Source organism: Lolium rigidum, chromosome 5, assembly GCF_022539505.1.
Source record: "Lolium rigidum isolate FL_2022 chromosome 5, APGP_CSIRO_Lrig_0.1, whole genome shotgun sequence".
NCBI classification, from domain to species: Eukaryota; Viridiplantae; Streptophyta; class Magnoliopsida; order Poales; family Poaceae; genus Lolium; species Lolium rigidum.
In genome coordinates, this window is record NC_061512.1 from 96,416,471 (window position 1) to 96,434,730 (window position 18,260).

General features: G+C 47.2%; 1 protein-coding gene across 1 annotated transcript; it reads left to right on the plus strand.

Annotated features, from left to right (window-relative positions):
- The first annotated feature begins 13,177 nt into the window (after positions 1-13,177).
- On the plus strand, positions 13,178-17,677 carry LOC124651857 (probable cysteine desulfurase). The gene is made up of 4 exons (XM_047190881.1): positions 13,178-13,950; positions 16,343-16,544; positions 16,652-17,134; positions 17,261-17,677. Exons 1-4 carry the CDS (start codon positions 13,178-13,180, stop codon positions 17,675-17,677), a joined length of 1,875 nt encoding a protein of 624 aa, XP_047046837.1.
- Positions 17,678-18,260: the final 583 nt, after the last annotated feature.

Sequence of the window (18,260 nt, forward strand, 5' to 3'; positions counted from 1 at the left end):
TCATAGATGTATGTGATTCGATACTTGTAACATCCCAACCTTGTTTAATAAATAAATGTGTGATCATGTGCATTTCATGCATTTAGTTTGAATTTGAGCAATGTTTGCATCAAACCCTAATTATGCACATTCTTTTCTATTTTAATTGCCTGAAAAATCTCTCAAGATTTTCAATTTAGGCAACATGGTTTTGTTGTTTTTCAAGAAGACCATGTGGGTTTTGCAAATCTCTGAAAAGTTTGAGTTTTCCAACAATATGCAAACATATTTGAATGTCGATTTTGAAATAAGGAAATAAAAATCAAGGAAAAGAAACAAAAAGAAACCCTTCTCTCTCGCCCCTGGGCTCAACCCATCCCTCTCTCTTCCCTGGCCAAAGCCCAGCTCGGCCCAGCTAGCCCAACATAGCCCAACAGTTTTTCCAGGGGGTTTTTGAAAAAAATCCATTTCTTCCCCGCGCCTCCAAGCAGGTCACTGGCAGCACCGCGGCCAACCGATGGCGCCGGCGGGCAGGATCGACACAGCTGATCTCCGGCACCTACATATAGCGCCCCGCCGCCGCCAAGAACCGTAGACCCCCTTTCCCTCTCTCCCGCGCTCTCCCCCGTGCGCAAACCCTAACCTTAACCTTCCCTGCTGACGCTCGCAACCGCCGAATTCATCGCCGACGAGCCCCCTTCGGCAGCGCCGTCCTCACGAGGGGGAGAAGAAGTAGGGGCCATAGGGCGGAGTGCACACGGGACGGTGGTACGCGATTTACCCAGCTTCGGAACACCTGCACGATGACAGGGCCTAATGCTGCTTGTCTGGAATTATCTGGGCGCTTTCGCGTTGTTACAATGAGTTGTGGTTGTACCTCTAGGGCTCCCGGGATCCGGCTTATAAAGGCGCACGGATCTAGGGTTTACACAGGGAGTCCTAGCCGGAATACAAGTTGCCTAACTACGGTACAATATCTTGCCGTGTACGTCAAGGATCCGCCTTCCATCAGGACCGTGTCCGGATCCGGATACTTCATGGGCCTTCACGGATCCGGCCTCCTTCGTAGGTCGGTTGGGATCCGGCTTCCTGTTCCTGGGCTGGACTTCATCCTTCAGGATCTACAGCAACTGGGCCGCCCGATGGGCCACATGCCACATCACCATCTGTGGGCCACCCGGGCTTGCCGGATCTAGGCCATGCTGTTGATATACCCATAAAGTATACCCACAACACTCACCAATGCGCCGAGGTGAGCCCCTCTTCCTCCTGGTGCCCTCCGCTCTCCCCCTCACCCTCTGCAGCTCTCTCGCCACAAGCACCTGCCCTGGCCGCCGCAACAGCTCGCCACCGATTATCATTTGGTGGCGGCACCCCCACCAAATGGCCCAGCGCGTCACCGCGCAGCTCACGCGCGCACCCACACTCGGAATCGCCGAATCCGTGCTCCACCTGAGAGCTCATGACCGTGTTGACGTCAACATGACGCCATTAATGTTTTTCTATTTTTTGTATTTCATTTCTGATATTAAAATTAATATGATAGGTGGGACCCCATGTCAAATATTTAATAATTTCCTAAATATTTCTTAAATGATTAAAATTATGATAGGTGGGCCCTTTTCTGTTAGACTTTTATTAATTTAGAGAAATTGCAGAAAATGATTTAAAATGAATAAACTTTGGAAATTCATAACTAATTCATTTTAAATCAAAAAATGCAAATAATATATCAAAATGTTCAGAAAACAACTCCCACCTGTTTATCCATGTTTCATACATGCTTGAACCAACTAACTTTGAAATCCTAATGGAACCCCAATCGACCCCTCTCATATGTCGGGTTCGATGCCGATTCCCTTTAATTAAGTCGTTGCACCTAGGGTTGTTACAACCCCTTTAATATGACATGTCATCATATTGTATGCACATTTCATTATGCCATATCTTGATTGTGTTCTTCCTTTCCGGCATTTGATTCTTCGTGATAGGGACCGAACGCTAGCCTGAGATCAACGCCACCGAAGATCAGCCCTAACCTGGTTCATATATGGTTTCGAAATATTTTTACTACTGGTTCCTACATATTGCTTACGTTTCAAATATGCTTTATCGAAAATTATAGTTATCCTAAGTGTGCATATTCCATTCTTGTAGCCTAAAGTTCTTGATCCATCGGTCCCAGCAAAACTAGGTTTGCACTTGTACGCATCGCTACAACCGTATATGATATGCTTAGCCATGCTTAGCTGATGAAGTCTGATCCATCCGGTTGATGAATCAGAGCAACGGATGAACCTAGTATGACAGGGTGACGTGGTATGATCAATGAAGATAATAAACATGTTTAAAGGCTTGGATGGGCCGCCACATGGGGGTGTGGTGATTTTACTCATTCTCTCCGATACTAGGACCTGAGTTCTTGCCTTCTGAACAAAGACTGAGCGTACAACCACACGGGGCCCATGGGAACCCCTTGACCCGAACTTGCCTAGCTTACCCATGAGTCACTTAGTTTGCGAGTCCATTTTCCATATGCATGGGGAAAAGGTGGAAAAGGTTTTCAAAGGTGCATCATACAGGGCGTGGCCGAGGTGAAGGATGCTGGAGGCATTGAACTGGATCCCCTGCACACAATAACAAAGACCGCCTCGGAGAATGGCTACCTACGATGATGAGTTCCCAGTTAGGTTGACTCGTGGATTAGGCGAAGCAAGGGAAAGGTTTTGGTCGACCACCCTCTGCCGGCACACTAAGGAAGTGTGTTAACCTAGTGGCATTAAGAGTCGGTCGGTGCGTGTGGGTAAAGTTGTACACCCCTGCAGGGTTAAATCTTTTCGAAAAGCCATGTCCATGGTTACGGACGATTTAGTGATGGATTTTGTGATCATATATAATTTGAACATAATCGTAAAACTTGAAGTCGAGAGTCTGAATAAGGATCCCTTCTCAGGGTATCGAGGGGGTGATTCTAGTTGATAGGTTCAGTTGATGATGAAGATTCGGTGAATTCAACATGATGATATAGAGCTAGAGTTGTTATCGCTCCCTTACCCTTTTTGAAAATGATCTGAATAGACGAGCCTCTGCTCCCTCCTGTTTACAAAGAAAAACTGGCTTTACGTAAAATAAGCTCCACATAAAGTCTCGAATACCCGCTTTGCTAACAGGTTGTACTAAGTCTTGCTGAGTCCCTGTACTCAGGTTTGCATACTTTATTTTAGACGAAGTCCCTCCAACAGATGGTGGTTTCTACCTTGACGTCGACGAGTAGTTTGGATTTCCCAGGCGACAGCCTGAGACATATGGGCTGGGACGTCGCCTTATGTTCTAACCTCTTAGGCCCTTTGCAGTCTTCTTATTTAGAATAACATAATTTGTTTTCCGTTGCTTGTTGTAATGTGGTCAGTGACCTCAGTGTGTAATAAATTTGGATCTTAACTCTGTTAAAAGTTGTAATATATTTACTATTAGTCGTAGAGTCACTATTGTGTTACCGATTCTCACCATGTAGGCCCTAAAAATCTAGGCTAGGATTATGCCAGACGTGAATCTGGGTTTGTATAGCCCCGACCTCCGGGGTCGCCACAGTACTCTTATTCGAAAACAGATACTACAACCCCGAGCTCTTGCCGGACATCAATCTATTTTCCGTCTCTGTTGTGAGGGAGCTAAGCATTTTTTGATGTTTGTATCAAGTTTTTGGTTATTATATCATTGATCCAAGTGTTCGCGGGTTCTAGGCAAACATCATGGCTACGTTTGCACACGTACAAGCTAACCACTCTCAAGTACTTCGGAGCACCACCTCTTATTTCATTTATGCCAGTGAGCCGGAGGGTAAATGTTGAAAGATGTGAAGTTAATCCTATATTGCTTGATATATTGCACACTAAGAATTTTGCAGGAGATGATACAAAAGATCCGTATACACATGTTGACTTCCTTAAATATATATGTGGGACCTTTAAATTAAAATTTTACTGATAATGAAATAAAACATAAATTATTTGGTCAAATTGTTTTTAATAAATAATTCACTTGGTATAAAGCTTATCCCGCGGGTATGACTAACACCTAGGAAAAATTATATGTCTGTATTATTTTACTTTTATTTTATCCAGAAAATAAGTCATATGGAACAAAAGTACAAAACACATGATTTAAACTTCAAGAACATGCTAGGTGAAAGCCTAGTAAAGGGCGGTGTAAAGTTTTCTGGGTTACTTTGATCATTATCCTAATCATGAATAGTTACCACCTTGGTTATTTTTGCATACTTTTTCTATAATTTATCAAGGAAAACAAGGACGAGATAGATATGGCATCTGGAGGAGCCTTTATGGAGTATACTATTACTCAGTGGTGCGGATTACATGATAAAATCCCTGCCCCAACGTGAAAACATGAGCTTTAGATGAGGAATGTGAAGGGAGAATAGAACTTCATTAAGATTGTATTAAAACCTTTCTTAAGTCTGACAAAGTAGAAGATTTAGTTAGTAATTTGCATCTCGATTGTGGCATTGTACTACAAATTATAAAAATATATACTGAGCATCTACATGTACCTAAGGAAAATGGGAGCACTTTGATCAGCTTCTTGAGCAAGCAAACATAGTATCCTCCATAGAAAGCACGCCAACCAAGACAAACAAAAGACCGAAAAATGTGGAACCATTGCCTTTACAATAAACAAAAAAAAGACATGAAATGATGTGTAAGCCAACAAATGTGCCAAGATGCTAGAGCTAAACAAATGCACTCTCAAACTGAATATTGATGGGTTCAAGGACGTAACTGAACCTTTACCTTCAAGCGAGAACATAGTTGCACTAGGCATGAGCAAAAAGAGTTATTAAGAAATAATGTTCAACCACCGCCTTAAATTTATGGTCTCCCTATTTGACCTTCGTAGATTAGGCCCTTGATTCCGTCCCTCCTCCACACCGTCCCCAAGTCACATATAATAGTTATACCCTTATGTGGTACCCTAACCTATGTTTGCTCTCATATATCAACTCATAAGAACATCACCGAAGATAACGTACATGTATGCAACTGAAATAACGAATTATGTTCACCGTCGCCATGAACAAGCCACTACACAAAATTAGGTATAGAGACAATACATCATCCGAATATAATATATTATACCACACATCATGTTTGCCAAGACTTCACAATGAGGAGATGGTGAGCATAGAAATGGCAGTGGAGGAGAGGAGAACTACAGGCGATTCCGGCAGTGTTACCCCTCTAATCTCATCTGGTTGCGGATTGCACGACCTATGTTTTCTTGTATGTTTCGTACTGTCGCCTCCCTTAAAAAAATCTCAAAAAGAAGGACTTATATAGCCGTTTTAGGTCAAGACAGAGACGTGGACACCAAGTTGAGGTTGGATAACTAAGGGGGGAGAAGCCCAGAAATCATACTCTACATTTAGGTGGGCGTCACAGGCTTATCTCGGACGACCATTCTGCTCTGAGATTCGTGCAACATCTTTTTGCACATTGCATAAAAGACCCTGAGCAATTTATGTTCAGTTCTAGCGAGCCCCTCTCCTTTACGTAACAGACCCCTCATTCCGCTTGTACTACAGAAATTTCGGATGATTTTAGTTACTCGGAAGAAAAGTATGCAAGAAGAATTGGCACAAATCTGTTCGAGGAAGACATGCAGAGGATGAGATGCTGGCGCAGTAGAGGATAATGGGGAGATAAGATGTACATGTCCACATTCGTTCCCTATAGTAGCGTGAAGATGCACAATGTACAGGTTGAAAGTGTAAAATGACATGGCACAAATCTTAGCGCAATGGTAGTCGTTAGATAAGCCAGGGACACCCACGCCATTGTAGAAAAACTGCGTTGAAGAGAAGCCCTCCATGGCACTGCTTCGCCCCACGGGCCATGCCATGGGGTCCATCAGGATTTTGCCCTCCGGCTACGTCTCATAGCCTTTGTTTTCCATTTTGTTGATGTCCAGAAGATTCCTCGAAGTCCAAATAACGAACAATTAGGACTTCATGTTTTCTAGAGTTAGGCAACAACATAATGGGATTTCCCGAGAAACCTTGTAAATCTTAGAAGTAATGGTGATCTTTCTAGGGATTTCTATTTTCGTGCCCTCGGTTCCTTAGTTGTGCTCAGTTTTCCCCAGGCCCTTAGTTTTTCCTCAGTTTTACCCTAGCCTTTGTCTGAAGACCCGCAGAAGGAGCTCAGACGGAAGGAATCCGTTTATTTGGACGTTCTGTGCCGACGTGTTGCGCCGCGTCGTACTGTGGGGCCGCGTCGTGTGGGGCCGCGTCGCGTGGGGCTGGTAGAAAGGGACCGCGTGGGACAGGACGAGAAGCGTTTGGTTGCACGTGAGCAGGAGCTGGGTTTTGTCTCTCTCGGCCCAAATTGGCATTTTTAAGAGCACCTTTTCCCCTCTTTCTCTCTCTGTCTTATTCACCAAATTAGTATCAAATCTAGAGAAGCTTCTATTTCTGTCTTTCTTCAATATGGCAGCAAATCTAGTAGCAAATCTCTGGGGTTATTTATGCCTTTTGGCCCTCGTTTTTTGCCCAATATGGCAGCAAATCTAGTAGCAAATCTAGAAGCTATTATATGATAAATTCACAGCAGCATAATCAGAAAACTAAGTATAATACATAGGTAAACTGCATACAGCAGCCAAAAGCAGCCAATAACATTGTTAATGTTCACGACAAACTAAGCTGCAAAAATATACAAGATCACGCACGCAATGTATGGACAACAAGAAGATTAGGATGAATGAATTTGTTCTTCATTCCTCCTCATATATTTCTCCGTCGCTCCATTCGTGCAATTCCCCAAGGAAATATTCATTGAACTCCTTCCGTCCGCGAGTGTGAGGCCAATACATCCTCCAAACGGTATGGCCTGTGTTCATTTCTCAAACCGTAGAATCCTATTCTATCCACACGTAGTGGCCACTCATCCCAGGCATTTGTATCATGAGAGTACGCTCCGATATAACCCAAATCCGTGTAGTAGATGCTGCCAGGTTGAAGTGTCGGGTACACTCCGGTGTCGACGGAGATACACCGGATATAATTCACGAAGAAGGCATTACTGCCAATGTTAGTGACCGGATGGAGAGAGCGGCTCTGAGTGTCCACACGGTACACCAATGGTTTGCCCGCCAAAGCCGCGCTGACCAACAACACAAGCAGCAGCTCACCATCCGACTCCACAAGGTAGAACTTCTGACGTCCAAGTTCTGGAAATGAAATTAGTGTCTCCATCTTGACAGTGCTCGCGCGCTGCTGCAACTGTATATTGGTGCACACTATTCTTCCGATCTCAAAATTGTCCGCAGCTACTGCATACAGTTCACCATTGAACGGGGTAATGCAACGGAAACCATGGTTCTTGATCGAAAATCTTCCTTCTCCCCAATCCCCATCTTCATTTATATCCTTAGTTGGAGTGCTCTCATCGACCCAACCAATTTCCGGCGGGTAATGTGTGGCAACGAAGACCATAGTCGGGGATTTGATAACAGCGACCGATTTCAGAAAAACAGATGGCATCTCGCGCCTCAAACATCGTGTTCGATTTCTTTGTGAGTGGGTTCAGCAGCCGTATCTTGTGCGGTGGGTTCTTCCGGGCAAGCACGATGACGCCACGGGAAAAGCCGAGGAAGTAGAATCTAAAATATATTGAAAAGATAACATTCAGCACTAAGATTGAAAATAAGATCTATGGTGACGCCACGGGAAAAGCCGAGGAATTTGAACCTTGCACGAACTGCAGATAGATCTATGGTGACGTAGCGGGATGTGCCGAGATGGAGGAAGGTGAACTCAGCGGCGCGTGGAAGGGCGTGGTGTAGCATGATCCATTCGTGCAGGTGCACGTCGGGATCAGGTAAACCTGAGCGCCAATTTCTACAGACTTGCCTCATAGCAGAGTAGCTGTCCACGTACTCCTCTTTGGCCAATAAGCATTCGCCGATCTTGTGAAGTGGTCCGTCAGCCGTGAGACCGGCCCAGTTCACGGAGGCGCCGCGCTTGGATGCGCCGCCCTCGGATGCGCCGCCCTCGAAGGCGACGGGCTCGGCGGCGACGGGCTCGGCGGCGACGGGCTCGGCGGCGACGGGCTCGGAGGCGACGGGCTCGGAGGCGACGGGCTCGGGGGCGATGGCCGCCGGCGCATTCTTCTTCTCCATCGCCGGCAGGGGAGGGCTCGTACGGCGGTTGGGGTTTTTGGAGAAGTTGATGGGACGTGAGAGGGGTGGTTTCGTGCGTGAGCGATAATGAGACGTACCGTGTGCGAGAGGGAGGGAGAGAGGGGCTTACGCGTCCTAAATGCGACCCGAGTCAACAATGGCACGTCTTCCACGTCCGCACCGCGACACGCGTCAACAATGGCACTTCTTCCACTTCGCACCGCAACACGCGTCCTCGAGTCTAACCCTGGAAATTTAGATATACTCATGTATACCCTCGAGTCATATACTAGCATTTTTTGTATGCTCAGTTTTCACCTTGAGTGCTAATACTGGCTAGTGCAATATACTCAGTTTTACCCTCAAGTGGCTGGTCAACGAGAGAGTCAACAAATGGGATTAACTAGTTAAATGAGTTATTTAATGTGCAAAAAATTCCGAAAAGGAGTGGCACTTACTCATGGAGTCTTTACCACAAATTTCCACTTCTCAAATCATAGATAAATCGTAGATAAATCAAGTTTCACCACAAATTGCCACTTCTCAAATCACCTAGTAGCTATGAAGGTGCATGGTTTTCCATAATAAGCCCTACCCAAAACAGCTTTCCCCAAAACATACTTTGTCCGAATGAGACCATAATTTTCACAGATCATGTAGATTTGTATTGCAAATAGTTTGAGGTAGGCCAAGATGGGTTTCATTGTACAAAACACGCATTTTCCATTTTTTAAATCTCATATTTGAATCCCTTAGTCCGTTTTACTACTCACTTGCCCTTGGTTTCTTGATACTACTCAGTTTTGCCCTCTCCCTTCACAAACTCTCACGGACGCCCAACATTGCCCTGATTGGTCTAGCCCATGTCACGCGGATCGTGCCCGACGACCGTTGATCGTATGATCTAACGGGCAGGATAACCCCTATCTCTCTCTCTGGTCGGGGCCACCACCCTCTCTCTCTCTCTGTCATCGGTTAGCTTCACGCAAAGTTTGGTTTTCTGCATTATTTTTCACGAGCTAAATTATAAACTCTTTTTAGGCATTACTTTTCACGCAAAAAATGATAAACCATCACCGATTTGTTGTAGCCATTACTTTTCACGCACAAAAATGATACACCATCACCCATTTCGTGTACCCATTACTTTTCACGCAAAAAATGATAAACCATCACCGATTTTGTTGTAGCCATTACTTTTCACGCACAAAAATGATAAACCATCACCGATTTGTTGTAGCCATTACTTTTCACGCACAAAAATGATACACCATCACCCATTTCGTGTAGCCATTACTTTTCACGCAAAAAATGATACACCATCACCCATTTCGTGTAGCCATTACTTTTCACGCAAAACATGATACACCATCACCCATTTCTTGTACCCATTACTTTTCACGCAAAAAACGATAAACCATCACCGATTTCTTGTAGCCATTACTTTTCACGCACAAAAATGATACACCATCACCCATTTCGTGTACCCATTACTTTTCACGCAAAAAAATGATAAACCATCACCGATTTTGTTGTAGCCATTACTTTTCACGCACAAAAATGATAAACCATCACCGATTTGTTGTAGCCATTACTTTTCACGCACAAAAATGATACACCATCACCCATTTCGTGTAGCCATTACTTTTCACGCAAAAAATGATACACCATCACCCATTTCTTGTACCCATTACTTTTCACGCAAAAACGATAAACCATCACCGATTTCTTGTAGCCATTACTTTCCTTTTAGGCATTACTTTTCACGGTAAAATGATAAACTATACCCCCACAACGGTCGTCTCCTCCTTAATTTATTGTGTATAAACCCCCACAACGGTCATCTCCTCCTTATTTTATTGTGTAAACCCTACAACGGTCATCTCTCCCTTATAAACACCCACACGGCCATCCCTTGTGTCAATAGGTTCCGCCTCTCTCTTCTTTTCGTTCACATACACTTTATCCATTGCCATGGCTTCCACGTCTCGGACGCGGACCGGAAGGGGAAGGGGAAGGGGAAGGGGAAGGGGAAGTGGATCATCATCATTGCCACCACCACCGTCAACACTGCCATTGATCATAGAGGAGTTCTTCATCGTCGTCTATGAAGACCCTTTGGTCAAGAAGGTACGTACGCGTTCCCACATATATGATGCATGTGATTAATTATGGGCATGTTCTAAAAAACCTTTAATTTCAAGGGTTCCCTAATTTCAAACGATCGGCGCTCGATCTCTTTGCAGGAACTCCCAAAAAAATTTGCGGACTATCTTGATGGCAAGGAGCCAGCTAAGGTGTATCTGCGAGCAGCTGACTGCGGTCCTCGTCTCTGGACCGTGGAGGTCCTATTTGACGGACAAGGCCGGATGTACCTCGACAAGGGCTGGGAGAAATTCGCCATCGCGCACGGTGTGGATTTCGGCTGGTTCGTACACTTCAAATATGAAGGCGATGATGTGCTCACGAGTGAAGGTGTTCGACGGAACAATGTGCAGGAGGTACTACTACTCGGACGACGAAGATACTGACGATGAAAGCGATGACGACGTGAAGCCATGCATCCATCCCCTTTAGATAATTAAGGGGATTATGACCAAGAATATATATGTAGCTTCATATGCATCGATTTAGAGATCTAGCTATTTATTATGCATGTAAAAAATAATATCGCATTTCCACTATTATTCGAGCACCACATCCTCCAAACGATGCCGATGCCGATGCCGATATCGGCATGGTCAGAACGGCTATGCTCGCCGCCACCTGCTAGGTCAACGTCGGGATGCACAATGTTTAGCATAAGAGTCACTTTAGATTAAGCTGCGAAAATGGGCTGAGGCGACCCCTACAGAGCGGCTCTATATTATATTCTCTAAAAAAAATAGACGACCACAGCGGTCATTGGCTGCGGAGGCCCCACAGAGCGGCAATATATAATTTTCTATAAATAAATAGACGACACACTGGTCATTGGCTGCGGCAGCCCCATAGAGCGGTCCCATTTGTCATTGGCAGCACCGCGTATACAATCAGGAAATAAAACGGCCCACGCGTCAGCGGTAGATGGATCCACCCGTCAGCACGAGACGGTCAGCGAGGAACTGACCTCACGGTAACGGTAAGGCCTCTGACCTGACGGCAACCCGCGTCTTCGAGGGGTTTCAAACTAGAGGGAGGGGAAAACTGAGGAAAAACTAACGAGCTGGGGAAAACTGAGTACAACTAACGAAGCAGGGGCACGAAAATAGAAATCCCATCTTTCTAATATGTTGAAAATATGTGAGGTATTAGCATCGTGAGCTTCAGATGTCGTATATATGTTTTACACGTATCACTCACCAATTTGAAGGTTAGAAAGTCATAGATACTTTCTTATTGGCTCAACCCTTAACACAGAGGATCACACCCTGAAGATTTTTTTCGCTGGCTTGCTTAGCTTTGTTGAACTTTAACTAGCAATTAGCCAGATCACAATCTTCCCCTTCTTATTCACGATCAGGCAATAAACCTCCTCTCTTTTCAGAAATCAACTTAATCATCAACCTTAGTTGGTTCAAGCATATTTTTGGCTGTTTTACTTTACTCATATATCTCCTCTCTGGATTTCTCTAATGCTTTAATAACATCAATAAAGTCATGTTTTGCATTTTTTTTTACCATCCTAGCAAGCTCAGTTCTATCCACATCTTCTTGATCTTTTAGTCTATCAGATCTTCTCACTTCAGTATACATCTGGTTATGTGTTTGACTCCATTCTGTACTAAATTTTTCTGTCACCTTCCCTTCTTTTTTCACAAAAGCACAGAATCTGTGTAATAAATACTTTGGTTGGAAATGTACGACGTATTTTGATGTGCTAAGATGGATTTTTGACCAACTATTGCGCCGCAAATTTGTAGTTTATGTGATACCCAACGAATCGATTATTTGTGTATACGAATAACGATGTAAGCTTTATGTCATATAAGTTGCATATATACTCTCTATACGAAACAAAAATATTTGTAACTTTTTTAGAAAATGGTGCTCTATATGTATGTTCCAATCTCCTTGTGTAAGTGATACCAGACTACTCCTTAAGGCCTCTCCTTTTTTATTTTTTGCTGTAAAAAAGGGAGAGTACCATTCAATAAAAAAAAGGGAGAGTAGATCGAGAAGTAAAATGGACTTGAGACTACCCACAATGGGAGTATCATAGCTAGTATCATGCATCACATGCATGCAAAAAGTTGATGTGTCACATCAATAAATGAAGAAAGAGATGGTAGTAGTATCATAGGTAGATATTGTATCATAGCACGTAGAACTAGAAAAATTAATGTTAAAGCAATCTTGTACACACTTTTGCATTGAGATTCTACAAATCACTAAATATAAGTAATCTATGATATTACTACATGATACTATGCATTGTGAAGATAATATCACACACTAGTACCATATGCATGATACTACTATATGATACTCCCCATTGTGACTAGTCTGATGTCACAGCAAAAAATTAAAAAAGGGAGAGGCCTTCACGGCAGTATCTGATAATTAACACATACTAAATCATTTATCTCGTGCATGGCAGCTTAGGGTTGTCGGCAAGAGATTTTCTCCATTTTCTGAATGCAATGAACTGTAGAATTTCTAGCAAGCTAGATATACTCTGTAGCTCCGCTAGTACTACGTGCCATTATAACACTGATAATTTTCTCACAACATGCATCCGTAGCATTGACCAGGAACGCTTTAAATTATGGAATATACTCCACATGAAACTTCATGTCACCTTCCGTTTTAAACTCATGTGCCCTGGACCCTCAGAAACCGGCCGGCTATATATACGTGTGCCCTGGGAGCATATACCCATCAAGCAAACACACACAAACCCATTTTGCATGTCATCGGTAACCAGTTCATAGTGGATTTCGTTCATAGCCATTGCCAGTTTTGGAAGCTAACTAAAGTATAGAAGACAATGCCATCGCTGCAAGAAGCTGCCGCGGCCATGGATCATGCGACCATGGAGGCCGGCGGCAAGCAGGGCGCCATGAGCGCCACCCTGCTGAGCCTTCTCGGAATGACGACGTCGGAGAAGGGCGCGGCGGTCGCGGACGACAAGCTGGAGTGGCTCCGGTCGCAGCTGATCGGCAAGGACGTGGAGTTCGACACGCCGTTCGGACGGCGCGCCCTTACGTACGCCGACCAAACGGCGTCCGGCCGGAGCCTGCGCTACATCGAGGACTACCTCGTGAAGGAGGTCCTGCCCTTCTATGGCAACACGCATACCGAGGACAGCCACGTCGGGAGCAAGACGACGCGCCTGGTGCACAAGGCCGCGCGCTACATCAAGCGCTGCATGGGCGCCGGCGCCGGCGACGCGCTGCTCTTCTGCGGCGCCGGCACCACGGCCGCCATCAAGCGCCTGCAGGAGGTCATCGGCGTCGCGCTGCCGTCCGTCGAGATGCGCGACCGGCTCTCGGCGCAGCTGCGCAACGAGGAGCGGTGGGTGGTCTTCGTGGGGCCCTACGAGCACCACTCCAACCTGCTATCCTGGCGGCGTAGCCTGGCGGAGGTGGTGGAGATCGGCCTCGACGCGGACGGGTTGGTCGACGTCGCCGCGCTCCGCCGCGCGCTCGGGTCGCCGGAGTACGCCGACCGGCCGATGCTGGGCTCCTTCTCGGCGTGCAGCAACGTGACCGGCATCATGACGGACACGAGGGAGATCGCCCGCGTCCTCCACCAGCGCGGCGCCTTCGCCTGCTTCGACTTCGCTGCCAGGTATCTCTCCGTTCGGTTTTACCATTAATAAACGCGAGGGAGACAAGAAAAATGAACAAACAATGGTTTAGAATGAAGACAATTAAATCGGAACAGAGAGAGTACGTGACTGAGACCGGCTGGCCGGCCAGAGTCTAATCGTGACATGCATTCGTTGACACTCTGAATTCCCATGTTTTTCTTAATGATAACGGTCCTTCTCGCATCTGACTAACCTAACCAACAACGTTTAGCTGGGTCTGTTTAGAATAACATCATGATTTCTGAATGAATATAGAGTCTAAGGAGTATTTTTGGGGCTGTTTGGAGGTCCTCATTGACTTCAGGTGGACGTACTCCACCCACTCCCCGTGTTGAAGTATGCTGAGAGCATCTCCAGTCGCGTCCCCCAAACCGTCCCCCAAACCGCGCCGGATTGAGCGTTTGGGGGACGTGTTTCGTTCGTGCCGCGTTTGGGGGACGTCGCTCCCCAGTCGCGTCCCCCAAACAAAATTTCGCAAATTTTAAACTTGACTAGATTCGATTAGATTCGTCCAAACTTACATAGATTCGAACGAAATTTGACTAACTTTAAAACTAAACCTAATCTAGAACCACTTGCGGCGGCCGGAGGCGTCGTAGTACTGCCGGAAGTTGTACATCTCGTCGGTGACGACCTCCTGCTTGACGCGCTCGTCGACGGGCTCGTCCACGGGCTCGTCCTTCACCAAGCCGCTTGGTCCTGCCTCGCCGTCGTCGGTGAGGTCCACCAGCGGCTTGCCGGAGTCGCGGATGGACATGGCGATCGCCGCGTCCAGATCGCCCCTCCAGGCGTCCTTGTCGTCCATGGACGCCAAGAACGCCGCCCGCAGCCCTGGGCAGTCCTCGGGGTCGTCGCTGCTGGCGATGAGCCGCTGCTGCCGCTCGTACTCCGCCAGCAGCGCCGCCTGCGACGCTTCCTCCGGCTCCTCCTTCACCTCCGGCTTCGGATGAGGAGGGCGCCGCCGCGCCTCCCTTGCTGCCGCCCGCTGCCGCTACCGCCACGCCTCGTGTTGACGGGCGTCGCCGGCTCCTCCTTGACCTCCCGTTTGGGAACGGTATACGGCGCCGACCGGTACGACGACGACGGCGTCGATCGCGCCGGCCCCGAGGAAGAAGAGTGCGAGGAGGACGAGTACGTCGTCCTCCTCGGCTGCCATTGAGGAGAAGGCGGCGGCGACGACGGCATCTCCAGCCGCGGAGCGCCGTTGCGGAGGCCGCGGATGACGTTCTCGAGGGTGCGCCCCGGAACGCCCCAGAACAGGGCGCGGCCTTCCCTGTTCCAGCTGTTGGGCCCGCCGATGAGCCCGTCGGTGCTGTGCAGCTCGACGTCGTACTTGGCCTTGAAGTACGTCGTCCACCAGTCGTCGTTGTCCTTGGCCGCCCATGTCGGATCCGCCCGCTCCTCGGCGGTGAGTTGAGCCCGACGGGCCTTGATGGCGTCCCGCCATTGCTGCGTGTCTGGCTTCGGCGGCGGCGGGATGCCAATGCCGTTCACGGCCATCTTCCAGCCCGCCGCTGCTTGGCAGCCGCACGTCCGGCGGGACCGGATACCGGGCGTGGTACCGCGCCCACGCCTCCGCCACGGTGAGGCTGCCGCGGCCGAAGCCGTTCGCCGCGGCGATCTTGCGGGAGGACGACATTTTTTGAGCGGCGAGGAGAGGATCTGGGAAGGGGGAGGCGGCGGCGACGAGAAGGATTATGATGAGCGGCGATAACTGGAGGGCGTCTTAAAACAGCGGCGGCAGCGGGTGGTTGCACGCAATAACTCCGGCGCGGACGGCCACGCGGCCATGCACGACGAGACGCGTCCCTGCGTCGCCCGGGAAAACAGGGACGCCATTAACGTCGCTTGACCAAAGGTAGGCGACGGGGTTTTAGCCTTCCGTGCCGCCGACGCGTCGGCCCCGCCACTCCCCGCCTCGCTTTTCGTTGTGTCCGGCGTCCCCGGAGCGTCCCCGTGGGACGGGGACGGGCTCGGGGCGCCGGACACCGTATCGGGCCGCGCCGGACAAAAAAGGGCTTTGGGGGACGCGGCTGGAACGCTTTTTTTGTCCGGCGCGCCCCAAATCGCTTTGGGGGACGGTTTGGGGGACGTGACTGGAGATGCTCTGAATTCGTACATATTCACCCCAATTGCACGAGGGGAGGAAATTGACAACCAAAGATAATATAGTGAATTAGTGGACTGCGTGACTTATTCAACTTTCTATAGGGAGATATGAATCTGTGGCAGAGCAATAACTTTCCGTAACGCAGACAATTTCAAAATTTTAAATTTTCTATATACACCCAACACAGCTCATTTTTCAACATGCATGGTCAGAATTATTCACCCTCACATTGGGTGCTCTAATTATGTTTTTTTTTACAGTGGGCCCTATGTGAAGATTGACATGAAATCTGGTGAAATAGACGGATACGACGCTGTTTTCCTGAGCCCGCACAAATTTGTTGGTGGCCCGGGCACGCCGGGCATCCTTCTGATGAACAAATCACTGTACAAACTCACCTCTCAGCCGCCGTCCACGTGCGGCGGAGGCACCGTAGCATATGTCAACGGCTTCAACGAGGATGTAAGAACCTCCACCGCCGAAGCAGATATATGTGCTATAGTAGTAGTATAGTTCATGTCTATACTCTTAAAGGGATCTAATCAAACTATTGCTTGTCACATGTGCAGGATACGTTGTACTACGACGACATTGAGGAGAGGGAGGACGCGGGCACGCCGCCAATCGTCCAAAAGATCCGTGCATCACTCGCCTTTTGGGTGAAGGAACATGTTGGCTATGACACGATGGGCCTCCGCGAGCGAGTGTACTCAGAGATGGCCATGAACAGGCTTGCCAAGAATCCAAATGTCAGGGTGCTAGGCAACACAAGGGTGGACCGCCTACCAATCTTCTCGTTCCTCGTCTACCCTGCGGTAGTGAAACAATCACTGTTTAACGGGTTTGATGAGGCTGGTTCTGACGAAATAGTCACGGAGAATATGAGATCATCCAAGCAACTTCCCCTTCATGGCCGTTTTGTCACTAGGCTTCTGAACGATCTTTTCGGCATCCAAGCTAGGGGTGGTTGTGCCTGTGCAGGCCCCTATGGTCACCTCTTGCTCGACGTCGACAAGGAGCTCTCTCTTAGCCTCCGGTCTGCTATCCTTGAGGTATTTTATGACAGAGCTGTATACCATCTGTTTGTCAAAGTTGTTCATTTCATTTGTATGCTAAGCTTTAAGTTGCGTAGAGGCAGTACTAATCTCAGGCTTCGCATCCACGAAATTAATTTTCAGGGTTACAGTGGACTGAAGCCAGGATGGACAAGGCTGAGCTTCTCTTACTACCTATCCAAGGAGGAGTTCAAGTTCATCCTCTCCGCCGTTGAGTTCATAGCGGCATACGGCCACCGCTTCCTCCCGTTGTACAAGTTCGACTGGATCACCGGCAACTGGACCTTCCGCAAGCAGGCAATCAAGTACCACATCATGAGGGAGGAGCTATCCCTTGGCGCAGAGCCATTGAAGCGCCCGAATCACAAGACAAATCCTCATGTTGTAGATAAACTTGAGAAGCCTCAGGCCGGTAATCACAAGTTTCAGAGCTACCTGGAAAGTGCAAATAAAATTGCGCTTTCCTTGCCCGATGTCAATCAGCAGACTCTCAGCATCCCCAAAGGAGTTCACCCTGAATTGGTTCTTTTCCACATATAAATTTCTAGGTGTCTTAATGCATGTGCACTGGACTCAGATGCAATTGTTAATGTATCGTTAACATGCATGGAGTACCATCTCCGAGTCTGTGAGTTAAGCTTGCCCATAAAAGTTTCCGAGAATAAATCATTTTCCATATGTAAATTCATATGTGTGTCATATAATGTGAGTAGAGTGCCAAATGCAATTGCTAATGTATCGTTAACATCCATAGAGTACTATATATATACCCGAGTCTGAAAGTTAGAGCTTCCTTGTAAAACTTTTCAGAGAACAAATATGTAAGAAAATGGATACCAATTTATCACAATACTTCTGTTCATATAATTAACATTTTTAGCTATACTAGTTTTTCCAAGGAAAATCAAAAGACGTATCTACCTTACATATTTTAACTGTCTTAATTGTGTCCTCTATCTGAAAATCACAGCCGGCTGGATAGCATGGCTCACTTACTGGCATGAAATGTTTGGGAAATCTGATTGACATCCTACGTTTCAGTCGATACAAATATGATTTTACGTTATCTGATAAAATTCAGAGGCTCTAGTTTTAGCTCGAAGGTGCATCCTCTAATGTAATT

Coding starts and splice junctions, on each gene's coding strand:
- LOC124651857 (XM_047190881.1), top strand. CDS start 13,178: ATGGATCATGCGACCATGGAGGCCGGCGGCAAGCAGGGCGCCATGAGC. Junction 13,951..16,342: donor TGCTTCGACTTCGCTGCCAG/GTATCTCTCCGT, acceptor TTTTTTTTACAG/TGGGCCCTATGTGAAGATTG. Junction 16,545..16,651: donor TCAACGGCTTCAACGAGGAT/GTAAGAACCTCC, acceptor TCACATGTGCAG/GATACGTTGTACTACGACGA.